We start from the raw sequence: 26733 nt of genomic DNA on the forward strand, positions 1-26733 counted from the left end.
AAAGAAAAATAGAAAATATCTGATTGGGGGGCCACAGAGTTGATCTTGCTTGGGGAGAGAAGGAACAAGGAAATAAGTCCAGAGTTGGCTTGGCATTTGGGGATTGGCTGACTGGATATACTGTTTCTGGTCTAGTGGACAATGTACAGGGACGTGAAAGTTCTCTAAGGTTTGGTTTGCTGAGGTGGCACCGTGGGCCCAAGAGCCTCCATCGTGAGCCTAAAATTTAGTTCAATTCTAGTAAAACAGGTAAACTAGAACTCCTTTTCTTCCTTCCTTCCTTTCTCCCTTTCTTCTTCCTCCTCCCTGTTCCTTCCTTCTCTCCTCCTACTTCTCCCCTCCCTCCTCCCCCCTCTCCCCCTCCTCCTCCCTTTCTCTTTCTTCCTCCCTCTCTCTCTCCCTTCCTTCCTTCCTTCCTTTGAATGGCTATTGAATAACTACTAACACCCGCTATGTACCAGGCATGTATAACTAAAAACAGATGTGGTTCTTGCTCAGGGATCCTACTATCTAGCAGAGGATAGAGACAGACATTAACCAAATAATGACTCCAATAGAAATCATTGTAAGTTGATGAATGCTTTGAAGAAAAAGTAGAGAGTCCTTAGTCTGGGGAGTTAGGACAAGAGTTCTTGAGGAAATGAGAGTAGAGCAGGATGCTGAAGGATTCATGGGCATTCAGAGGCTAAGGGGGATGGAGAGAGAAAGCACATTACTACTGAAGGAACAGCCTGTGGGAAGGCCCTGAAGCAGAGAGGGTCTGGCCCTATTTCAAGCAACCGAAAGGAAGACTTGTCCAAGAAGGAGAATGATATCAGAGCAGAGGAGAAAGTTAGGAAGATCATGGGCCGAACCATAATAAGCCACTGAATGGTTTTAAACAGGGGAGTGACGTGGTCAGATGTGAATTACCCAAGTAGAAATGCCAACCCTCTGGGGATAGAGTGCACATATTTCAAACAGCAGGCAAAAAAGACAAAGCTAGGAGAGAAGTAGCTGTGCTAGGAAAAAAAAAAATATGGACTTTGTAAACTGGATATGTTTTATTTTTTAAAGTATTAAAAAAGAATAAGCAACATCCACACAAAACTTGTACACAAATATTCAAAGCAGCATTATTCAGATAGGCAAAAAGTGGAAACAATCCAATGCCTATTAACTGATAAGTTGATACATAAAATGTGCTATATCTATACAATGGAATCACGATTGGGCAATAAAAAGAAATGAAGTACTGATAAATGCTACAACAGGGTTGACCTTTAAAAACATTATGTGAATGAAGTGAGACACAAAAGACCACATATTGGATAATTTTGTTAATATGAAATTTCCAGAATAGGCAAATGTATAAACGCATAAATAGATTAGTCATTGCTTAGGCCTGGGGACAAGGTGGAGGACTGACGTCGCTAATGGGTATGGGGTTTCTTTTGTGGGGGAAAAACTGTTCTAAAATAAGATTTTGGTGATGATTATACAACTCTGGGACTATACCAAAACCACTGAACTGTACATTTTAACTGGGTGAATTGTATTGTATGTGGATTATAGCTCAATAAAGCTGTTAAAAAAGAAAATAAAAACAATCCAGGAACTAGGGACACCTGTAGAAATGGATTTCAACCCTAATTTCTTCTCACTTTATATTCGTTGGATTCAAAATAATGGTAGCTGGCAAGAGACACCACAGTGACTGTCTTGCTAGTGTGACTTGGGAGGATTTATGGCTGTATTAATTTAGGTTAGAATGGTAGAGTTGAGCCCGTTGTTCGTCTAAATTAGCAGTAACAAGCAGCTGTTTCAGTTAATCATTATAAGGACTGCAAACAGCACTCAAAGGAGTACTCAGTTCCTTCAGCAGTTTAAAAGAATGATCTTAATGTGTTAAAATAATACCTTTCCTCATTCAGCACTTTTCCTTTCAAAAAAACGCTACAATGTTAAGTTTAAGTTTAAAATATTGCTCCAGATCTTTTAAACATTTCTTTTCTAGTTCTTAAATCTTGATTAGGAAAATGTGCATCATTATTTACTAAATACTACATAGGTTCAAAATAGCTACAGAGAAAGGGAGTATGAGGTTGAGCAGGTGGCAATGCTTCCGTTTTCACACTCTGAGAAGGCCAAGGTTTCTTAGGGAAACATTCCTGGTATCTGTGTGTGTGTGGCATGTGCTGACGACTCTGTTAGGTTTTTATAAAAATTCATTTCATTTCCCTTTTCAGCTTCCATCTTGCTGGTGTGTGCATGCCAAAGTGTAATTCAGGCTTAACCACTTTGCGTGTAGGTTAGTTCATTGCCTTGTTTTATGTATGAGGAAGCTGAGATTCAAGGATGATAAGGTACTTTGATTTGGTTGAGTCACCCGTTAATGAGCTCTTCCAGTTGGAACTCAGGTCTCCTGATTTCTGTTTCTGTTAGTGAAACATCTTCGTTTTCTAGCCCTCAACCTCTATCTTTTCAAATCTTATACTTAGGAATAAAGATCTGCATTGAACATCATTTTATGTTGGTTTTTCTTAGAACTGACGTTTGGACAGAAGAGGTGGCTATCTGTGTGTTGTAAATGGAGGAAAACAAATCAAAGGTGACTTTCCTTTTGGGCCATTCATTTTCCCAAGTAACAAAATTTCCCATTTATTTCTCCAACTGTAATTAAACAGCAGTAACTGAAGGATATCTAGATGTTCTTAACAAAAGGTGGCAAACAGAACCAGGACTCTGACCTAATGGATTTTAGAATAGGAATGTCAAGGTCATTGGAAATTAAAAATTTTCAGGAGTCTCTCTTACATAGATTACAAATCTCCTAATCTCCCTGCTTCCTCTGTGGTCTCCTTAAGATCCATTCTCCGCAGCGAAGAGCTTAAAAAAAATTAAACCATAGGTGTCTCTCCCCTATTTAAAACTCTCCAGTGCTTTCCACTGCACTCAGAATAAACTCCCTAATTCCTTTATTGGCTTACAAAGCCCTACAGGATGTAACCAATGCTTGTTTACTTCTCCAAGCGCATTTCCAAGCTTATTTCCCCTTACTTTCTCATACCTTCCCCCTCAAACCCTATTTAGGGCCTTTGAATTAGCTGTATCCTTTGCCTGGAATGCTCTTCCCTCTGATATTTGCACGCCTGTTAAGCCAACCACTTCTTAAATGTCTCCTCCTCAAAAGGGTCACCCCATCACAGTCACCATCACATCATTCACTGTATTTCCTCTGCACAGAGCTTAACACTAACAGACATTTTCCTCCCCTCCCCCCCATAAGCTCCCTAGAACCTAGATTTATCTGTCTTCGAGCTTCGAGGCAGCTCAATCAAGAGCCTGGAGGAGTGCCTAACATATGTAGGAGCTCAACAAAAATTTGTTAAATGAAGAAATGAACATACGAATATACCCTTTCTTCCCTGCCCCTTTCTCCCAACCAGGGCAAAACTCATCAGGAGGATACACTTAAAAACGTCTTTCTCATCTATCAGGTATTTCCACCCTTGAGGGATAGATGTCTTCGAGGAGACTGCATTCGCCCTTCTGATGCTACCTTGTTTCTACGTATTAGCTTTTCATCTAGAGCTTGGTTTCTCCGTGACCAATGCTTTTATTTCCCGATTCCGATATCGCGTAACGACGGAAGGGTGAGCACTAGGGCCCGGAGATCCCTTGATGCTAATTGTTGAGGTTAGGATAGGGCAGTTGGCCTGGTGCGCTGTGAGTGATCCTCCCTAGAGATGCTGGGGAGAAGGGGCGGAGCTATCCCAAAGGATGAGCCTTTCTTGGGCCGTCCGATCTGGTGGGGCTGCCGCTATGAGAAGGGCCCCGGGAATCAGAAGAAAACAAAGCTAGCCTGGGGCGAAGAGGGAGCCCAGCTGACCCCAGGCGGTAAAACCAAGGGGACGAAGGAAAGGTGGCAGGCCCTTAAGCCAAAACTGCAGAAAGAAAGCCAAGACTTGTATATTTTGCCAGAGGAAAGGGTTAAACAGTTTCCAAGGTAACGGACCAGGAAGCGCGCAAGACGTCTGCAGCAGGTTCGAAGGTCAGCCTCGAGTTTAAAGCTCCCCTGGCCCAGCGGATTCTGGCCAATGAGGGGCGGCTGGGCGTGGTCACATGATGCGCGGGGCGGTCCTGCTAGCTGCCCTGGAGCACGTGGGAAGGTTTTTCCTGTTCCTTTTTTCCTTTTTAAAAAAGCCCACCCACTTTTGCGCGGGCTTTGGCGCGGGGTTCTTCTCGCGAGAGGCGTGCCACCCTCTCGCGTGAGTGAGTGGGAGGCGTGAGGACTAGGAGGTGTTGCGGGCTGGAGTTGCTGCGGCGGAAGCCGGGGGTGGGCAGGCCGGGGGCGGGCCGCGGGGCGGGGAGGGGGGGGAGGGCTGGGGGGCCGCTGCGGGAGGGGGCGCCCGCCTGCTCTGTAGGTCGTGCGGCTGGTCGTTGCGGGCCGGTGACATGCCTGTGAGCTGCGGAGGCTGCGGCCCCCAGGTGAGCCGGGCGCGGATCCGCCCGCGGCGTGAGCAGCGCCGTTGGCTGGGGTGGAGGCGGGGTGTAGGGCCGCGGTGGATATAGCGGCCTGGCTCGGGCGCCGCAGCCCCTCCGTCTACCCGCCGTCCCTGCCCGACTTCGGAGCTGCCCCGAGCTGCGCCTTCGTACGGCGGTGGGAGGAGGGCGGGAGGAGCGGGGCGGAGGTAGGAAGCTCGAGGCACCGGGCCGTGGGGGAGGGGTGTCCTCGGGCTGGAGATGGGTCTTCCAGGGATCCGAGTGTGGCGGCGGAGCAGCATCCCCCTTGGATGACAAGCTTAGTTTCCATCCCCAGGGTGGTCTTCAGAGCCGGGTCCGCTCCGTGCGTGCTGCTGCGTATGCTTAGTTTGTGTTCGTGGTGCGCGCACGGGAGCATATGGAGGAGGAGGACATTGCACTTTGTCCTCGAACAGCATCCTTCACTGTCAGAACCCTTGAGCCCTGGAACCAGGCACAAACCAAATCTTGTGACAGAAACGGAAAGCGTCCAGCAGCTCCTCGGAGTGTTTTGATTTGGATTTGCTGTCAGATTTTCTTCAACGCTGTTACATGGCTCAAATGCTGGCCATCAATGTTCCGAATGGATTGGGTGTACTTTTTTATTCCAGGCACTTAAACTGCTTTATTAAAAAAAGTGTATGTGACCAAAGTATTAAAAACGTGGTAAAATGACAATGGCAGTAGAACCTAAACCACAGTGGTATGACGTGGTAACAGTTCTGCTTTCCCTCCTCGGAGACCTCATTAAACTGGAGGTGGTTTAGCTTAAGATGCTAAGGAAATTTCAGGGTGAGGAATACTGCTGAGGTACATACCTAATGGCTTTAGTGCAGATTGTAGTTAAAAATTCTGGTTCTCTTTTCAGCTTTGTAATTTATTCAGCCCCTTGCAAAACTCATAAGCTTTCCCTACCTTATTTCCACCTCGTTAAGGATGTTATATTGATTGATACTGATTTTGATATGTCTGGAAATAGAAAATATAGAGTACTCAGAAAATTTAGGGTACTCAGCAATGCGAAGAAGATTTTAATGTGTTATTATTATTTATGATTTTAGGATAAATGGCAGCACAGTTCCTAGCACAATCAGTGTTAGTTAAAATAGTGCCATTTAATGAATCATTTTATATACCCAGTCACGTTTTTCAGTTAGTACGCTGGTTATGCATACTTTTTTATGGTCCTTCTGGCAGAACTGACCCAAAGGTTGACAGTGAATTTCACTGTTAGTTGTATAGCTGTGACTAACAGTTTATAAGTGATCAGAGAATGTAAGGCAGTCAGAACAAATGGATTCACAGGCTGAACTGGTAGTGATGAGTGTCTGCACCCACATAGCTGCACTACTAATAAGGGCCTAGTGGTTTACCTCCAGGCTAATGATATTTCCCAGCTGTTGAGGATATGGGACTTGCCGAAGTCCCTGAACCACAGTGAGAAATCTGGCTTCTGAACTCCTGGGATAAGTCTAGAAGCTGAAGAAGTCTTCCTTTGCCTTTTGAGGCTGGTAAAAGGATAGTACGCTTAAGTTGTCTTTCTTTTTTTAATTAAAAAAAATTCCAGGAACTTAATGTCTGGGAAAGTAAATCAAACCAAATCAGATGATACATTTTAGGTGATTCTTAGGGAAATTTCTAGTTATAAATAGGCAGTGGAGCTGTCTATACTTGGAGAAAATGTGAAAAGCCTCAGCAGTGTCTTTTTGAGAATGGGCGAAAGAGACCTGTTATAGAGTTAAGAAGTTCTCTGCCATTTCATCTTGGCAAACTGATTCTCAGGGACAGAAAACCGGAATTTTTTGCTGGTCTTTATCACCGTTTGGCAAGGGGTTCAAGCTTAGGATGTAGATACGTGTTTCATAGTGCCTTTGAAAAGTAATTGAAGTCACTTTGGGAAGGATAAATATTTAGGTAAGCTGAATTATCCTTTTTCTGTTAAAGTGGCTTGAATTTTAGTAGTAAAATCAGCCATTCGGAGGAAATGAGGGGTGGGACAAGTCAGGAACAGATCTAAGCTGGCCTGGGCTTGAGTTAAGGGTGTATAAACTGGTAAAGCAAGGAAGCAAAAACACTTTATCAATTTAAGAACAAACCAAACAGATCTGCCACTCATCTTTATATATACAAGTTTATTTTATTATAAAATACTAGCATAAAGGCATTTGAAATGTATAGGTTAGAGACTAGACAGAAGAGAAGTTAATATTTTTGGATTAATCTGAGAATGTTTCATGGGGAAAAAAATAAGATAAATGGCATAGAGGCTTGGAATGGATTGGATGTTATGTGAATGAAAATGAGGTACCGTGTAAAAGAGTTTGTGTTTGGGAGTCCAGCAGATCTGTTCATTGATGTTAGTGGAGCTCTTTTTCTTCATCCCTGGTAGGAGAGCTAAAAACCTCAAAGTTACTGTGAAGCACATAGTGACTGCTTACCCAGTGTTTTTTCTTTGACCTCTTCTGTTGTCTTGAGATTATTTGGCTGCAAGGAACAGAAACCATTTGAATTAACTTACTTAAAAAGGGCGTTTGTCCTACAGTTGCAGGACTGCCTCTGAAGCCCAGCTCAGCGTCCTGGAAACCAGAACATCTTGAGGCAGTTACTCTGCCAGTTTTTCTCTGGAAACACATGACATAGTCTTGTGTCCCTATGACTCTGTAATGTCTGTTACAGTTTCTTTCAGATTGACTCTCTTTAAAGCTCTTGGTTTCTGCTTCTCCATACCTTTGGTTTGCACGAAACTTTGGTTTGCTGTGGTGACAACACAAGATATTTTGATTTTGTAGCATGGTTCTCAACAGATATCTCCATATCTTAATTCTGAAATTTCTGGAGAGATACTTCAGTTGGTCAGGTACCTACTTGTAGTCCAGTTGGCTGAGGGTGGGGGAAGATGGAAATGGGAAAACGGGTGGGGGAGGAGATGTAGGTGTGTCTCACAGTTTGTACTTTTTCAGACTGGGTACTGCAAGTTCTCTAGTGCAGGGGGTGTGAACAAGGGGAGAAAAGGTGGGTACTTCTGGTGTACTTCTAACATCCTGCAGTTTTGAGTTTTTCCCTAGTACTGCGCTAAATTTGCTCTCAGCAATGATCTCCTTCAGGACAGATTCTCCTAGGTGTGCGAGGGCAAATTATGTAAATGTTTTGTGCCTCCGTTTTCTTACGTGTAAAATGGGTGCAATAACAGCACCTTCTGTTGTGAAAAACATGGCGTGACTGTGACTGAGGGCAAGCTGTGTGGCGGGCACTGTGGCGTGGACTCCTGCAGCGTTTGGAGAAGGAAGGATATCATTCCTGCCCTCAGGAGTTTACAAGTCTACTGCTGACCACTCCATACTTAAAACCGTTTCTTGACTTCAGTGACACCTAAATTCTGAATCTCTACCTCACCTGCTTTGACTGCCACTTATTTGTGGTTCTTTGTTTACCTGCCGGGAACCCTTTATCATGGTTGTCCTCTCAGATTCTCTCTTGATCCTCTGTTTTTTCCCTGTGTCTCTAGGATCAGCTTTCAAGCTCTGGATATGCGGATGATTCCTAGAGTAAGATCTCTAGCTCTCACCGCGCCAACTGAATGTATTTTTTAGGTGCCCTTTGGATAGTACCTTGACATAAAATAATGCTGTCTGCCAGTTATTTCTTCTAGCTCCCCAAGCGTGAAACCTAGAAATTATCTTCCACACTCTTCCTGTTTTTATGCCTCGTGTATTCTGTCGGTTAATAAGTTCTGCACAGGCTTTTAGAATGTCTCCTCTGTGCCGAGCACTGGACCATCTACAAAGCAGATCCGTTCACTCATTCCTGCTGCTGGCAGCTTAGGATAGAGCCTTATTACTATTTGCAAGAGCTGCTTAAATGCTTTTTCAGCAATATACTCTTAGAGTCGTGCATCACAGATGTTACTGATAAGGAAAACTGTGTTCCTGAGTTAAAATTCTGAACATATTTTTTGTTAAAAATAATCTTGTAGGTGGGAGTTATGCATAAGGTTAAGAATATTATTACTCTACCTTCTAGGAAGCATATTCACATTGAAAGCACAGCCTCAATATTTTAGGGTTTTTTTTTTTTAAAGTTGTGTTTATTGTTGGTATACAGGAAACTATAGAGAAGCAAATATCTTAATAGATAATCAATTAGGTTACAGTCACATCTTTTTTACATGATTGACTATTGTTTTGAAAGACAAAGTAGTAACTGATAGCTGTGGTATTTTTAGATTTTATAAGTTAGACAGCAGGTTTGTACCCAAGGAAGAAGCTAACATTTCAGTTCCTCCTATATGAGGTACTGTTTTTAAATGTATTATTTAATTGCATTCTCATAGCCATCCTATGAAGATGAGCCTCAGCTTCCTTATCTGCAAAAAAGGGATAGCATCCCCTTTACACCACTGTTTGCTTATTAGGTATTATTCTGGTTTGTGATGGTTGCTCTGGGGTTTACAAGGTAACTTAGCAATATCACTTCTTGTATAGTGTAGGGACAGTGTTTTTTCAATTCCAGCACACCACATGCTGTGTGTTATTTTATCATACACTTTACTTCTAACCCCCATATTACATTGTTATTTTCAGTTTAAAGTTATTCTTTAAGGAATTAAAAAAGGAGAAAATATTTTTTTGTATTACCCTCATATAGACCCTTTGAGGTATTACCCTTAGTTTAGACCCAAATTTCCATCAGGTATTGTTTTTCTTTTCCCTGTGGAATTTTTTCTTTTTTGTTTTAAACAGTGATTCTAGTGATGGTTGGCTGGTGATGAATTCTCACAGCTTCTTTTAGTTCAAATTATTTTGCCTTAATTTTTGAAAGATATTTGGGTATGGATATCTGGGTTGACACTCTTTTTAGATGTTGCTCCATTGTCTTATTTTATGGTTTGGCATAGTTTCTGATAAGAAATTTGTTGTCTGTCTTTGTTCTTCTGTATGTAATGTGTACTTTTCTGTCTGGTTGCTTTTAAGATTTTTCTCTTTATCACTGGTTTTCAGAAATTTGGTTATGATGTGTATTGGTGTGGTCTTCCTCGTGTTTATTTTTCTTAGGGTTTGTTAATCTTCCTTGCATCTATCAGTTTTTGGTTTTCATCAACTTTGGGAAATTCTGAGCCATTTTGTCTTCATATATTGCCCCCTTGCCCCCCCCCCGACACTTTTTAGGATTCCAGTTATTCACCTTTTACAGTGGGTCATCGATGCTGCTTTGCTTGTTTTTAAGTTTCTCTGTGCAGCATTTTGGATAGTTTCTATTGCTATATCTTTAAATTCACTGAACTTTTCTCTTGCAGTATCTAATCTGTTATTAATTGCATCTGGTATGTATTTTATTTTCATCTCTAGAAGTTCAATTTGAGTGTCTTCCCTCTTCTGTTTCTTTCCTTATCATGATCATGTTTTCCTCTCCCTTCTTAAATGTATGGAACACACTTGTTCCCATAATATAGTTTTAACATCTTTTCTGTTCATTCCATCATCTCTGTCGTTTCTGGATCTGCACTTAGTGACTTATTTCCTCCTGCTTATGGGTCATATTTTTCTCCCCTGTTGTATACCTGATAATTTTTGACTGTGTGCCAGTCATTGAATTTTATGCTATAGCTCGCTCAGGTTTGTTGTAATCCTTAGGAGTGTTGGATTTAGTTGGGGTTAATAGGTCGGTTATTTGGAATCTGTTGGGTTGTTTTGAGGCTCGCCTTTAAGCTTTGTTAGGATGAGTCCAGAACAGCCTTCCGCGTAGTGCTGACTTAGTTCCTCAACTGAAGCAATTCCCTTCTGAGGAGTCCATCCATTACCTGATACATTACAAAGTTTTCCCACTCTGGTTGGTGGGAATGCGGACTGTTCCCAAGCCCTGTCTGGCTCCAGGTATTTTTTGGCCTACTGCTCTCTAGTAGTTATTTCCCCAACCTCAGCTACTCGGCACAGATCAGCATTCGGTCAGGGACCCTAGGGAAGCCCACCTGCAGATCTCTAAAGCTCTCACTCTTTCTGAGCTCTCCCTCCAGTATATCTGCCCTGCAATTTCTAACCACCTTGGCCTTCCCAAACTATGACCTCTGTTTCTGCAGCTCGGTGAGACTGCAGACTGCTTAGCTTTCCTCTCCTTGTGTTGTGACCTGGAAGTGTTTCTCTTCTCTCAGGGATCATAGTCTTGCGTTGTCTCTCGTCTGATGTTTGAAAAGCAGTGTTTCATATATTTTGCCCTGTTTAGTTATATTCAACAGAATATTTTTAACACTTGGACATTTGGGATTTGGCCAAAATATGTACTTGGGGCATTTATTATAAATATTATAAAAGTAGAAATTATTGGAAACTTTTGATTCTATTTTCACAAATAATTCATTAAATGTAGAAGTGTCCATTCCAACATTTAAAGGTCAGCTTTGCTTTTTAAAAATAATTGCTTTTTATTTATTCAGCGGACGTTTGAATGCTTACTGTGCTAGAATACAAATACAATAAAAAAACACTTGTCTTCAAAACTCACAAAAGGAGGGAAGCATGCAAACAATGGCATCAAAGGAATAAAGGACAAACCACCGTGGGGACATAAAGGAGGTGGCTACTTGTTCCGGCAAGGAGGGATACAGGAGATGAGCCAAACGTTCTCACGAAGGGAGGTCCTTGGACTGATGTGTGAAGAGTAAGTAGCAGTTCAGCTGATGGAGGGGAGGGTACGTCTGAGGGAAGTTTAGGAGGATGATGGGTTAGGGTTTGGTTGTTGACTAGATGTGATAGTCAGTAGTGACTGAGGGAAAGACCTGCTGGCTTGACTGGTTTGCTGGGTGTTACTGATACAGAGAAAACAGGAGGAGATTGTTTAGAGAGGAAAGTTTTATTCAGTTTTTGAACATGCTAATTTTGGAGTAACTGGGATATTTACTTGGAAGTATCTAACGAAAATTGGGTATAAGGAACTGAAACTCAGGTGCAAGAACTGAACTGGAGATATATGTTGGGGAGTTATTTGCATAGTTAAACCAGAGGTAGAAATAAAATATCCTTGGAAGACTAAATAAAATGAGTACCAAAGAGGAGGTTAGAATTATTAGTCATTGAGTAACGAGTTATGAAATAATTTTGGAAGGAGACTAATGTAATGGCTAAAGAGATAGATAGACAGCTGTTTCTCAGTCAGAAACCACATAGGGTACTTGTAAAAGATACAGATTTCTGGGTTCCATGTAGACTTCCTGAATTCAGATCTTGTTGGAGGGAGGTAATAGATTTAAGCTGATCCATACAGGTACTGAAGTCAGAGAACTAGTGCAGGAGGAGGAGGGTCAAAATAGGACAGTATTGTCGATAGAGGACTAGGAAGGAATTTCAGAGAGTCCTTGGCTCTGTTAGCTCATGGTAAAAAAAAAGATCAAGAAATATATGATGCTGACCTGAATACTTAGGCCAGAGGAGAGAAGAGGAAAGACTTTGGAAATATTTTTCTTATTATAAAAGAATTTATGCACATCTAGAAACACATAATTGCATCTACCCAGATAAAGCCAACGTTTATACCCATCTAGCGTATGTTCTCTTTTATATTGCATGTATTATATAAATGCACACATGTAGTCATAGAGGTTTTACACAAAATGGGATAATGTGAACATGCTGGAACCTGCCTTATTTTATTTAATAATCTATCATCTTTCCATATTATAGGTATTTGATATTTTATGACATTAAAAAAAATCCTGGTTGTCACAAGTGGGCACTATCATGAGTTTAGTCTGTATCTGTCATAGTATTTCCTGGGCCTGTACAAACACACACATGAGTGTCAGTTGTGTGTGTATATAATTTAAAAAATAAAAAATCTCAAGTAGAGAGCACGCTATTTACATTGTTCTGTAACTTGCTTTTTCCCTTAATATATTGTGGACATGCTGTCACATCAGTATGTGTTGCTCTCTTTCCAACAGCTGGGTAATAGTCATATGAAAGTATTATAATTTATTTGAATTGATGGGCTTCTAGGTTATCTTTAGCTTTTCATCCTTTTTTGTTTTTGTGAATATTCTTTCACATATATCTTTGTGAATTTTGTGCAAGTACACATGTAGGATAAATTTTCAGAAGTGAAATCGCAGGATCAAAGGGCTAGGTGTAATATATTCAAAGTGTCCAATACCTATTTACTGTTTATAATTGTTTCTCTATCTTTCATTTGTTTTCTTTTACGTTCTGTGATATTTCTTAAAACTTTCTTGGTTGTAATATCTATTCTGCTTTTTTGCTGCTTCTCAGGGCATTTCATTTATTTTATGGTGTTGTTTTTATATCCTGTGGCTTCCCTGAGCTCCAGCAGCTTACTTTTCAGTTGTCTGCGTTGCCCATCTGTACTTTGCCTCTGATCTGCTTTTTAAAAAATTATCCAGGTTCACTTTAATTTATTTGACTCTAGGGAAACACCCTTAGTTATTCCCTATTTAGGACTCTTGTTTACTCACCAAGAATGGGACACAAAACAAAAAAGCGTTAAGTGAAAAGTTTATTATTGTAACATAAAGGTGTTCCAAGGGAAAATACTGTATTTTTGCTCCATTTGTGAAATCTGTCTAAAACTACATTCTCTCCAATTATAAAAGATGGTGAGGGAACCCTACTGTGTTACTTTCTCCCCCCATCTGCCTTTGTATCTTTTCAAAGATGATTTTTGTTTCTTTGCTTTATCAGAAGTATGAGTCATGTCATCTCATGCTGGATTCACTTTTATGGACTGTTGTGTAGATATTCTCTCATAGGTTTTTTTTCTTTGTGAGGTTAATATTTTACTTATGTTTTAAGTTGAACACAAAGCTATGGAGTAGGATTCAGTAAGTGTATTTTTCTTCAATGAGTGAAGCGAGTGTAAACGTGGAATTAAATTTAGTTTCTTTTTTATTAATATAAATTCTGAGGTACTATTCTAAAAACAGATAATGTGAGTTTCGGGTGGCATGAGTATATTTGTCTGGAGTGTTTTTCTTTCTTCAGTATATCTCTTATGTGGTTTTTTGTTTTGTTTTGTTTTTAAATGATTCTTCATAGGTCCATACTGGATTCTTTAGTACTCAGCTTTGAAAAGGGTGTTCTATTTAGGTCGGCTGTTCAGGAATATTGCAGGTAATGAACTGGGGTAGCTTGAGGTGTCAGATCCGGGATGTTGTATCAGAGCCCCCTGATCTTCCCCTACTTCCGTGTGACTGTTTCTTCCCTCAGGGGCTTGGCCTGTTGCACCTACACGTTCAGGTGAGGTAATGGGTCAGTAGTTTCTTGACTGGTGAAGCCTCCAGTGAGTTCGAGTTTAATCTTTGCTCTTGTTGACTTTAGTCAGCAGCTGCAAAGGTCATTGCTGTCTCTCATCTCTTTTCCCAACACCGCCCTCTCTGCAAGGTTAGGGGTCTGAGAAAGCAAAGATGCTCTGTGTGCTGGTCCTCTGTCCTTCCAAGTTGTGTGTAATGGCTGCCCTCCTGTCATTGTGGGAATGCACTCTAGGTAATTCAGTCTCTCTCCTGTTGCTGGCATCTAGAGTGCTTCTTATTTCCCTCTATTACGAAGTGTGATGAACAGCTTTTCAAGCCTATATACACTATAGAGAAGAGGGTAAGAGCCTGGGTGCTAGAATTTGAAGATGTGGATTTGCATCTCAGCCCTCTACTGCTCACTGTGTGGGCCTGGTGAATTGTTAACCCCTTCCTCTTGCCTCTGTTTTTCTCATGGTAGAACTGGAGTACTGCTCTGCCAGTCCTAAGGATTAAATGAGATGTGCAAGGAAATCTCTTAGCACAGCAATTGGTGCATTGTAAACTCTCCTTAGAACCCTCGCTGCTCCAGGAGCATCAGTTCCTTTGATGAATTCCCGGAAATAGAACGGTTGTGTCATAGGATAGGAATATTTTCAGGGTTTTGACATGCATTACAAAATTGCCCTCCAGAAAGGTGGTGCCGGTTTACTCAGGAGATGAATTTGAGTGTTTCAATTTCCTGGCACCCTTGTGTTGGCCTCTATATTTTATATGTTTTATGTGAAGTTTGAGGCAAGTCCACTTGCCCCTGAGGGTTTTTGGCAGCTGAAAAAAAAAGGAGAGCGACTTGGCCTGGGACAAAGAAAAGAATTACTTTCTTGCCTTGGTTACATAAACCTGTGTATTTACACCTTGTTTTGAGAATTTTGGTCCTTTTGATCATTTTGGTCCGTAAGTAAATATTTAATTTTTCTCCTACCTATGTTTTATGGTTTCCCAAGTGCCTCCCCTAAATTTTCCATTTGATTCTTACAATAAACTTGTCCAGTAAGTAGGGTAATATACATCGAGGTAATATACATCATACACACCTATGTAATATACATGGAGGAAACAGATGCAGAGATATTGCAATTTACCTAGAGGAAACAAAGCTAATGAGAGGTACAACAGGGACACAAATGCGACTTTTCTGCATCCTGGTGTATGGTTCTTTATCTTGTGCTATTGGGACCTCCCTTGCCTTTCTGACAATTTTGCTGCAATTCCAGTCATGAATCAAATTTTATTGTTAAAGAGACCACTAGGATTTTTCTTAGTTCAGAATAGAATAGGAATTTTTTGTCTAAAAAATAGAATTCTTTGTGAAAAATCAGAATATAGAAATCTCTAAAGGGAGGTGCATGTGTGTGCCTGCCTGCACACACACTTAGTTTTATCTCTGTTGTGGAAGAATATAAAATTAGAACTCCACTAAAATTTAGTTGTTTTTTTTTTTCAGTTCTGCAGGGGACTAGGTTGTGGTTTTGCCTATAAATGTCTTCATAGTATAAATTGATATTAAGTAAATGTCTTGAAAACCTCAACTAGGTAATTCTTGAGAAGACCAGTTTGATTGAAACTAATTAGCCATTTCTCAAATCTTTATTGACTCAATTTTTTTAGTGTTTAGTGATTTAGTATTCAGTTCTCACTCCTGCCCTTTACTGTAATAAAACATTTTCCTTGTAAGACTCTGATCCAAATGGGCTATATTTGCCTTGTTCTCCTCCGTATCTATAGCATGTAGTGCAAGTAGATTTTGAATGAAGGGACAAGTTACTGTGGTCAAATGTGGATATTGAGTGGTTAATGCCCAGGTTGATTTAAGCTCTAAAAGATATTTCATTAAAGCATTGATAAAAAGCTGAGACTTAGTTTCAGAGTTTCTCCCAAGGAGGATGTGTATGTGTGTGTGTATAAACACATGTCTGTGCATGTGTTTTAAATACTACGGTATTAATCATTTAACTTGGATGTTTTTGAACTCTCGTCATTGGTATGCTGTTGAGATTCCTATATGAGGGCTTTGTTTTTATCTGATTTTATTTGATATGTACAGATTTCGTATTCTCATTTGTTTATTATTAAACCTTTCTGCCCAAGAAATAAGAATGTTTAGAGCATTCACAGTTGCTGTAGGGATAGAGTGACTTTTAGGAGGCAAGAAGGCTGAGATTCTTTTTGTGACGTTCTCTGCTTTAGATTTTTAAAAGGCTTTTGAAATATTTCTTATTGAGGCTTTCAAATATTTTCTTATTTGTAATAAAAAAGGGCAGTGAGATTGACTAGATAAGGATAAACTAGTTTATAATCATTTTGAACCTAAAAAGATTTTTGTAATAATTTGGTATCTCGTTAAGGTGCCAATATTCATATTTTTCAAATATTCATGTTGGATTGCTTAATAAATTTTTACGTCTCAGAATTCTTATGTTTTTTTTTTGTAAATGACTGAATTTAAAGAAGTTATCTTAGCACAAAATGCTTGCTTGAATCACTAAGATCAATAAAACAGTTATTTTCTTTTAATATTTTTTCTTTAGGTCTTTTGTGGACTAACTCTTCACTGATTACCTACAGCAGCAATACCGTTATGGCGACCTTCCAGACTTTCAGAAACAGTCACATGAAAACTAGAGCATCTGTCAGAAAAGTAAGTTCACTGTATTGGATTCCTTTTAGTGATAGTTGTAATAAAAATGCTGATCAGTTTTTTTGAAGTCGAAGTCTTCGTAAGCAGCTATGCTATGGTATTCTTGTTTTTAAAATGAATCTTATTATTGAAATGAATAATGATAAAATACCGCAAAGATTGGCATATATGAAAATAGTGATATGAAATCATGAAGACAATGAACTTTATTTCCCAAAGATCACATCTCCCTATTTCTTCTCAGCCGATAGTTTCCTCTCTTCTTTTTAGCAATATAAGCATCAGGTGTGACTTTTCTTATACATCTTTAGCTTTACCCCAAAATATTACCATCCATTCATTCACTCAGCAAATATAATATAAATTTGACTGCTGCTCATGTGCCATGCCCCATGTTAGGTATTGGCTGGATAATCAGTAGTGAGCAAATTGAATGTGATTCCTGATCGTCTCTGCTTTCTAGTCTGAGGAAGAGCCCCCTCTCTTTTCCTCCCTTGAGACGATTTGGTTACCCTTTCATTTCTTGACATTTTTGTCTTTGCTAAAACTGTGTGCGTGGGGGTGTTACTTAAAGGCAGAAAGGAAGGATGAATACTGGGGGATGGTCAGCAGTCTTGGTGAACCCTTTTTTTAGCTTCATCTTCTCCATTATATGACACTCTTGACCAGTCCTTACATGTTAAGACGGCCTTTGACTTCTTTCGTTACAGCTTCTTTCTTCTCTTCTCTCTTACGATAACACTTGTCTCCTTTGCACATCTTCTTTCCAGCTTCTAATTGTTAGTGTCCTTGTAAGCTGCTAGGCCTGCCTTTTCCTTTATTTCCTCATTTCTTCAGAGATCTGAGAAATGTTTGGATTTGACTGCTAACTGGAAGAGAGCGATTGTCAAATCGAAAGGTGCCGGCGGAGTTGGAAAACAGAAAGTAAACTTATTTTGGAACAGTGTAGTAATTACACTTTTAAGTAATATGCCCCATGTGTTTTCCAGGTACCTTTAAACTTAGTAGGTCCCCTTTTTAATTTGAAAAAAGTACGATAAAAACTATTTTCTCTATTTCTTCTTTCTGTAAGCTAGAGTATATTGTGACTTTTTTTTCAGATTAGCAATTGGACCCGTAGCTTTAAATTAATATTTAAATTGTACTGATTGCTTTAAATTAATAATTAGAACTAAGAAATATATGTATACAAAATATAGTAGTGAGCTAGTGATCTTGTTCTTCAGACATTATACTACCTACCTACCTATTTGACTTGAATTTACCAATATATTCCTGAGATAAGGAATTAGGCTGCAGCTGAAACTTTATGCTATTAATTTCATGTCTTTTTTATTCAGACCATTATTTATATTAGGCCCATGATAAAGATTTGGTTTGAATTCACTTGAATACTTGGAAACCCTTTTAGATAAAAATACATGAATGTAAATATTATATTATATACTGTTGATGTGTATGTGTGTTATGCACAGCCTCATAATTCTTTGATTGCTTCCTTGCTTTCTAGGACAAAATTGACCCAGTTTCACTTTCTACTTTACCTTCCTAGGACCTAGAACGGGCTATTTCTCCAAAGAACCCCTGAATAGTATTTAGAAATCAAGATCTGCCCTTTGTTCCTTCACTGTCATGAGTTTATAATGATTGCTCATGTTCAGATTTCACATTTCATATTTTTTCCTTTTTTCAGTTCATGTTCATATCTTAGCCTGAAAACTTCCACTCATTAATGAAAACAGAATCACTTAAACTTTTGAATATTCAGATATTGGGGGAATAAACAGTGCAATAAACACCACATATACTCTTCACTTAGATTCACTCTCTGTTAACATTTTGCCACACCCATTCTGTGTGTGTACATATATACACACTTCCCTTTTGAAACCAAATGAGAGTAGGCTACAGACGTTATTTTACTTCTCTTCTTAGTATATCAGCACGTGTCTCTTAAGAACATCATTATTACCACCCCTCAGGAAATCGTTAATTCAGTAACACTGTCTAACATGCAATCCATGCACAGATTTCCCCAGTTGTCTCAAATATCCTTGTTACTTTTTCCTTGTCTCTCATCTAAGATCTAAGCGAGGTTGACACTCTGTGTTTGGGTATTGTGTTTCTTTGGTCTCCCCCAGTCTGCTCCAGTTCAATGGTCTAGATTCTTTTCTCATGATGGCAAATCTTTGGAAGAGTCTGTACCAGTTATCTTGTAGAACATTCCCATATTCTGAGTTCATTTGTTTTTCCCTGTGGTTCGGTTCAGCAGGAACACCTCAAAGATGATGTCATGGTCATTCCACTCTGTCAGATTAGGCGGTGCATATTGTTAGTGCCAGGCTTGACCAGGTAGGTAAGTTGTAACCACCAGATATCTCCAATCTAAAGACACATAATCCCTTTGTAATTAACACTATTAATAAATAATCTGTAAGGTGATGTTGCAAAACAGTGTATCTTGTTCCCCAGTAGCTTTTAACCCAGTGGATTAGGGTAACGGGTGATCCTTTCCTAAGTCAGTAATTACATTGGAGGGAGTTACAAACGGAATTTTTAAATTTTGTCATTCTGTTCATATCTGTTAGCCAGCATTCTAATGTAAAGTAGCGCACTCCCCCAATCCCCACCCTTTTTATCTGTCTCTTTTAATGGACTTGTAGTTTTTTTTTTTAATTCAGTTGTTACACTCCATTATCATTTTTATTTTTTGATGCTCAGATTATCCCAAATTTGGCCAATGGGAATTCCTTCAAGTTGGCTTCTGTGTTCTTTTGAAATAACCCAGTTAATCTGCATGTCCTTGCATTCTTTCACAATAAGATGTCCCAGCCACACTTCATACATTTCTGCCTCAGACCTGGAACCAGCCATTCTGTCAAGGGGGATCTAGTTCTTTTAATTGGTGAATGGTATTTAGAAATCAAAATCTGTGTGCTGGGTATGCTCATTGCTGCTGAGGGTCATTGCTTCTATGATGGATCAGTGGGAAAATGTAGTACATATATCTAAAGAATCTTGAGTTCATATTGAAGGTTCAAATTTAACATTGCATTTTTTCTTAGTTCTTTGAGTTCATATTTGTATCCCTTCTCTTGGATAAGATTTCCACTAATTTTTAATTTATTAAAATTAGCGAACATTTATTGAGTTCATCTTGTATGTGAGGTACTGAAATCTGGGGAAGTAAATAGAGTAAAAGACAATCTCTGACCTCAGTAATTTGGTTTAATGGGTAAGAAAGACAAATATATGAAAGCAGTTATTATAATATGTTGTGATATAGGTTAAATGATCTTAATGTGCAAACAATACAGTAGGAACTTAGAGATTTATTATGACTAAGGGATGGGAAAGTCTTCACAGGTCTTGGGATGGGTAGGATTTCTACAGGGGAACATTGGGGAGTAAGGCCATTTCTGATAGAAGAGCAGATCAACAAATCAGAAGGTAGAGAGAAATTAATGTTCTGTTTATGTCCAAATTTAATACCCATTTTTTAATGTAACTTTTTCCTCCCTCTGTTTCTTTACACTTGTGACATCTTTCTCTTTCCAATCTGAAATGCCTTCCTTCATTTTCATCATACAGCTGCTTTAAGACCCCTGAAAAGCTGTGTTTTGAGTTATTATATCTTTCTTTTTTTCCATCTCCAACTTTGTTATGAGAGTCATCACGTTGTTAGCATACCTTACTGTTAGCTTCCACGTCATCTCCTTATATAAATTGTTGCTCCTGTTCTGCCAATGACTTGGAAATCAGTTATGTGATCTGTTAGGTTTTAGTGCAGGGTGAGTGTGAGAGAACCTGGCTGAGGACCTCGTGGTCTCCAATAGGTTGAGTGACTGGGCTGTGGTATGTGTGTGTTGAACATGTGGAGCTCTACTTTAGCCTTTTGTTCTTTCTTCTCTCAGCTGAGTTGAGTTCTGTTACATCAAAAGGTTTCCAGTGAATATCCATTGGAAAGTTAGTGACTCTTCATTTAATCCATCACCAGGATTTTTTAACCTTGTCTTAGAATTAAGTCAATTAAGAATATCTTTTATTTTCAGAGCTTCAGTGAAGATGTGTTCCAGTCCGTAAAGTCTTTATTGCAGAGTGAGAAGGAGCTATGCAGTGTATCAGCAGAGGACTGTTTAAAGCAGGCTGAACATGCCAGTTTGACTGAGGTTTGACAGATTACACTAACCCTTTCCTAATACAGCACAATGTATTTTCATGTACCTTTGTAGAACTGCATGGTCTATTTTTAGAATGCCTAAAATCTCTGCACATTAATACATGTGTGAGAAGTACCTGTTCTGAATATTAAATACCTGTTAACATTAGTGTATTATAATGAGCACATTTAATTCAGTGCACAGGCATTACCGACCACTCATCAGACACACAGCACTATATTAGATGATTTCTGCTATGTTCAGTAATTGGGACTTTCATGCTAAAATTTTCTACTCTGAAACAAAATGTATACTTATTTCTTATATTCATTTTTTGGGTTATTGTTTTCTTGTTTAAATTCAGTGCCTTGGTTCAAAATGAAAAAGTAGTGGTACGTTTATTTTGAAATTAAGATATTTACCACTTAAGGATGCGATAGACTACTTGCTCATCTATTTCTCTGTTGCATCAGCGTTTCCAGCCTTTGTTTGAATTTATTACTATAAAAAGGAGTAAAGTTTTTTCAACAATATTGCCATAGTCCATTAATACATTTATGTTACCAAAGAAGAGAGATAGGGTATTGGGTCATTGAAGCTCAAAACCAATAAATATGTGAATTAAAAAATTTTTTTGAAATCAGGGTTCTAATAAAAAATCTTGATTATTATTTTTGGGAATGATTTTCTTTCATATTCCTTGAGAAACTGTATTTGAAGTAGTTCTGTAGGATGGTGGGCACACCTTTCAGACCCTGTAATGGTCTCTGACCTGTGCCTCTTCTTTTTGTATCAGCTCAGTGCTGTGGCACTTGGCTGTTATCCTCTTTTTTATCCTTTTTTACTTTATTTTAGTAAAGCCAAGCCACTCCTAATATCCTCAGCTGTTGCCAAGCGTGACAAGTCTTCTGTGTCCTCTGCCCTCAAACAGTTTTCCAGCCGTCTCTCTCTAGTTGCTTACACAGTGCCCCTCTGAGCCCACATTCCTTAATCAATGGGAAATTCAAACTTCTACTGGCACCTTCAACACCCTATGCCAGCTTATTTTCTCTTTTGTATTCAGTAAAAGGAAACTTGAAAGAACAGAAGGAATTTCTCATTTTAGGCTATAGATATCTCCAAGTATCTTTTTGAAGAAAGGAAGGAAACTTGTTATTTGAGTGTCTCTTTGTTATCGAGTGCCTATGATGTGCTGCTAGGCACTTGCCTTCACATTATCTAATTAATCCTCACAACTGTGGGAGAGGAGGTGTGTTACCTTAAGTTTTATAGGTGAGGAGACAGCTCCTGCAGGTTAATAACTTACCTAGGCACCTGGAAATTAACTGTAACGTTTCTGTGAAGTAGTACCCATAATTAATGAGAATAAAGATTCTGGAATAATCTAAGATTTGACTTGCTTTTTAATTATCAGAAAGAGATCAAAAGTATATCTAGTGTTGCTTTGTATTTCAACTATGCTGTTTTCCAGTAATTCTTGAGAATTGATTATCCATATTGCTGCCATTTAAACGCTTCATATTTTTAGTCACAGTACTTGCTTAGTAGACAGTTTACTAGTCTATCTTCAAGTGACCAGAATTTCTCCTTATGATGTCAAAGACATAAAGGGAATATAAATTTTTAAAATAATACTTTTTCAGGTTATAAAAGTGTACATCATCCATATAGAAAAATAAGAAATACTGAAAGCATAAGAAAGAAAATGACTGTCATTAATCCTGTGAATTAAGAAAGAAAAAGCCATGGGAGAAAAGAGTAGAGAAAAATAAGATCACTTATAATTCCATCATTGAGAGTTAATCACTGCTTATAATTTGGTATATTATCATCCAGTATTATTTTCCATGCGTATGTTTTTAAAAATAAGGTTGAAATTGTGTGCATAGTCTGTATCATATTTCTGTAACTTGTCCTTTTTACTTAATAATGTGACATTTCCTCAGGCCATTAGATTTTCTTCAGTAATTTAATTTACATAAAGTTTTGTAGAGAAATCTCTGTGTAAAGGCATTGAAGGAAAAAAGTGATGATATCCCAAAGAGTCAATCAGGAGGTAGCCTTGGGGTTGCCCAGGGAAGGCGTCTCTGAGGAGGCAACATTCAGGTTGGAACTTAAAGAATGAGGAGGAGCTAGGCATGTAAACATCCAAGGAATAGAGATCCGGGTTGAAAGGGCACCACTCTGAAGCCCCTAGGCAAGAATGTTCTGGCGTGTTCTGGACCCAGAAAGGGGCCCACGTGTATGAATGAAAGCGAGGGAAAGTTGAAGGCACCAGCTAAGCCAGAGCCTTGGGCCCTGTGTTAGGACTTTGCACTGAGAAGCCTGGAAAGGTTTCGACAGGGAAATGACAGGATAATTCCTGGGGCAGGTGGGAGAGGATTGGAGGTGCACAGGTGAGAAGTGGCATCAGGGGCTACGGAGAGAAGTGGGCACATGTGAGAGACGTTTGGGGACTAGAATTGGTTGAACTGGCTAATGAAGTGGCTGTGGGGGAGGTTTAGGAGCCTCAATTCTGGAGCCAAATCTTTGGTGAAAACACTTTGTGATCATCTTTGAAAAATTAATCATGCTGTTCACAACAGCAGCATTTTAATGCTTTGTGTGCTTTTTTTTTCTGTTTCTCAGCTCTGTCAACTGTCTAATTGAGATAAGACTTTAAAATTTTAATGGATCTTTATTCCTTTTTTATTCAGGTCACATTTCTAGGTTTTAATGAAGAAACAGATGCTGCTCATATACAGGTATGGTCGATTTATTGAACTGGAAAGGGCCCTGAGAGATTATGTGGAACAAATTTTAAGAGCATGGAAAATTTGCCGTATTAGCCCCAAATTTACATTAAACTCTTCTGTTATTCCTATTTAAAGTTAAAAGATGACATTTTGAGATCAATTTTTGAGTGTGCCTTGGACATTTTCACTTTCAGTGTTTTCACCGAGCCGTTCTTGTTATGACAGAAAGCAGTTTTAGGTTAAGAGACCACAAAAGTCACTTATCTGAGAAGGTTGCAAACCACAGGCTGACGTTTTCTCCATTGTCATAATGTAGAATGAAAGATTTATTTTTTTATTTTGATGTTTTTATAATCTAACTCCAACAGTCATATTCTTATGTTTTTAATTGAGATAGAGTTAAATTTAAAAGATAAAATTTGTAAAAAGTTGTGATGAACCAGTGTAAAAATTTTAGCCTGTTTGATTTAGGCAGGTATTTATAAAGGGACTGACAGTTGAGATTAGGATCAGCAAAGGAAAGCTTCACAGTTACGTGAAGAGGAGTTGAAGCTCGTGTAGATGTGGTAGGCGTACTTTTTTTCACCTCGTACCGCTTCTTAAAATTTGTGATTGCCGTGCTCCCTTTTGTGGCAGTAAAGCATCTCCTAGTAGAAGAAGCAACACTGCATTATTTATAAAGATAATGCATATCAGGTGATGACGAATGAAAACTCTGCTGTGTGTCTTGATTGTGCTCTTGCCTGAAAGAAATAGTTTAGACAGAAGGCACAAGAGAAGATACAGTCCCGAGAACGTAAGGCTGAAAGAAGTATCTAAAATATTTCTTTCATACTCTACTTGCTCTTTAAGAATTACTGATAAAACCAGGAAAATACTCTGTGAAGGGTCAAAGATGTTAATAATTCTTTTCACTGGGCAAAACAGTTACATAAGAAGGGCAAATGAGAAGAAAAGCAAAGGCAGTTTCTTTTCCTTTACATCTTCATAACATTTTCAGTAAAGTCTGATATAATACCTTAGAGAGGAAAGGCAGAAAAATAGACTTGGATTTTATAAATATGTAACTTAAGCTCCAAAGAAGTATATTCTGTAGGCAAGAATCCCATTTGAAAAATTCCATGGTTAAACTTTAGGACTTCAGGTTGACATTTGCAGCTAAAAACTATTAAATGCCTAAATTGTCGTGGATGTGTGAGATAACCATGTAAAATTTTGTTATAGCTTGGTATCATTATGTTTAAAAGGCTACAGAAATAGTCATTTAAAAATATTTTAGTACATTTTATTTTTGAGTTTTTAAAAAATTGTGGCCAGTAAACTGCGTATGTTAACTATTATGAAGTGGAAAATTTATTAACCAGTAGACCTTATGATTTTTTTATAAGGCCACATTATAGGGACTTTAACAAAAGTGTTATGCTGCAGTGTTATTTATTGTGTTATTGCTTTAAATTAGGATTTGGCTGCAGTTTCTTTGGAACTCCCAGATCTTCTGAATTCACTGCACTTCTGCAGTCTAAATGAAAATGAAATTATTTGTATGAAGGATATAAATAAATCATCAGATATAAACACTGGTCCTCTAAACCAGGTAACTTTTATATATTATTTCTAATGAGTTTTTGTTGGCAAATTTTACAGTGACATTTGATTTAGTGTATTAAACTTTTAAATGCTTGGGTGAAGTTTCTTTTTGTTTAATGCCATCTCAAGGAAATATGATTCATAAGAAATCTAACTCAAGAAGCTTTGAAATCACTGAAGGGTAAAATAATTTTGGTCATAGCTTTAAATTAGATTTTCCATGTGTGAAGCTCTATAAGTGGTATGCAAGTACATATTAATTTTTTTTCTAAAATTTGATTATTTCTGGATTTCTTGAACTGCTACCTGTGTATAAGTCATAGGAATTTTTCCCTCTTATTTCCAGTTTCAAATTTGTAAATATTGTGCTGTATGTTTTAGAGAACATACTTTAACTCATTTTCTTGTTTAGAAAATTCCACGTAAAATGGATATCTGAAGATATGTTCTTTGTTTATAAACAAAAATGTCATCATTTCCGAGAGGTCCTTAGTTCTGTGACATTGAGCTTTTAGTTCTTTATTAAGTGTTAGCTTTGTTGTTAATACCTCAAAGAAAAATGAAGTGCATGTTTTCCCTCCTGAAAATTGAATTATTAGTATATTTAAAATTTGAATTACTTATTCCTTGAAGTATAAAATACCACTGTGTTCGTTATGAGATTTACAGGTAAAAGTAGAACTGCTCTCCTCATTTCCTTAATTATATTTTTCATTTATATTTACTTTGTTTTATTTGCTAGGATACAAGAGGTGATTAGCTATTTTATCTAATTTCTAGTTTTTTGAGTAAGTCATTTGTCAATATTTACATTTTTAAAAATAATATGTGTGGAAAAATCTGGCGACTTTTATTTTTAATCAAAGCTATAAACATGATTGTAAATTGAAATACTAGGGGAATTTAGGTAAAAGGAGGGGACGATTCTTTTATGATAGGAGAGAATGTGGTATCGTGCTAAAAGCTACAGGAAAATGGGATACAGAAAGACTAAGACCTGGTTCCTGTCCTCAAGCAGTTTACAGTGTAGTTGGTGAACTAGGTGAATGATTAAATAAAAATCACAGGACTGTACAATAATACAGGAAAACATAATTGTCAAAGGAATGGATAGCAGGTTCTCTAACATTTAAGGAGATAGAATAGGTAGAATTTGAATACCTGGATAAGAGAAAGATGGGAGAAAAAGAGATTGAGAAGTGAGAAGTATTGTAGAGAAAGAATGAGGAAAAGAATTAAACATTACAAAACTGGGGAGCCTTTCAGGATGCATGTGTTTCTTTTCTTCTTCTTTTTTTTTTCTTTAAATGGAATCATGTTATTTCTAGGCTTCATTTCCAGGTAATATGTCTTATAAGTATAATATATTTTGAAATTAAAATTATTCTTATCATCTTTTATCTTTCCCAAGAGTCATCATCCTGGAATGCTTTGTGTCATGAGAGTGTCATCTACATTACCAAGACTCAGAATTGATTTTCTCTTTAGTCTCCTAAGTAAATATGCTATGGGTATAAGGTACACCCTGGACACATGTTTGCATCAGAAGTGCCAGCTTGAGGCCACTAATGAAGATGATGACGATACTAACCAGTCAGTATCTTCCATCGAAGATGACTTTGTCACTGCCTTTGAGCACTTAGAGGATGAAGAGGCTTCAAAGCCATATAATGATGGTTTGTTGTTTAGTAGATTTATTTCTTGAAATAGAGAATTAAGGTGTAAAGTTCAGGTTTAAAAGTTTTAAGGCAGACTTGTTCAGTTGAAATTTATTTTGAAATTTGATCAAGTTTAAGCATCTAAATCTTTTTTTCTGAT

At 38.3% G+C, this 26733-nt stretch overlaps 1 protein-coding gene across 3 annotated transcripts in view; it reads left to right on the forward strand.

Moving 5' to 3' along the window:
* Positions 1 to 4362: 4362 nt before the first annotated feature.
* The window catches only part of AKAP11 (A-kinase anchoring protein 11), a 48396-nt gene continuing 26025 nt past the window's right edge, over positions 4363 to 26733 (forward strand). Inside the window, exons 1-7 of one of the 3 annotated variants that reach the window (XM_089899508.1) lie at positions 4368 to 4470; positions 10931 to 11154; positions 16324 to 16433; positions 20486 to 20602; positions 23290 to 23337; positions 24788 to 24922; positions 26327 to 26591. In XM_089899508.1, coding sequence (XP_089755634.1) covers positions 16374 to 16433; positions 20486 to 20602; positions 23290 to 23337; positions 24788 to 24922; positions 26327 to 26591 — 625 coding nt within the window. In that variant the 5' untranslated portion in view covers positions 4368 to 4470; positions 10931 to 11154; positions 16324 to 16373. Of the gene's footprint in view, positions 4471 to 10930; positions 11155 to 16323; positions 16434 to 20485; positions 20603 to 23289; positions 23338 to 24787; positions 24923 to 26326; positions 26592 to 26733 lie in introns of all 3 variants that reach the window. The other 2 variants (XM_089899509.1, XM_022574913.2) reach the window with 2 other exon arrangements.

The sequence above is a fragment of the Delphinapterus leucas genome, chromosome 18, assembly GCF_059928025.1.
Source record: "Delphinapterus leucas isolate spDelLeu-1000000601 "Yukka" chromosome 18, BTC_Dleu_Yukka2, whole genome shotgun sequence".
Lineage (NCBI taxonomy): Eukaryota > Metazoa > Chordata > Mammalia > Artiodactyla > Monodontidae > Delphinapterus > Delphinapterus leucas.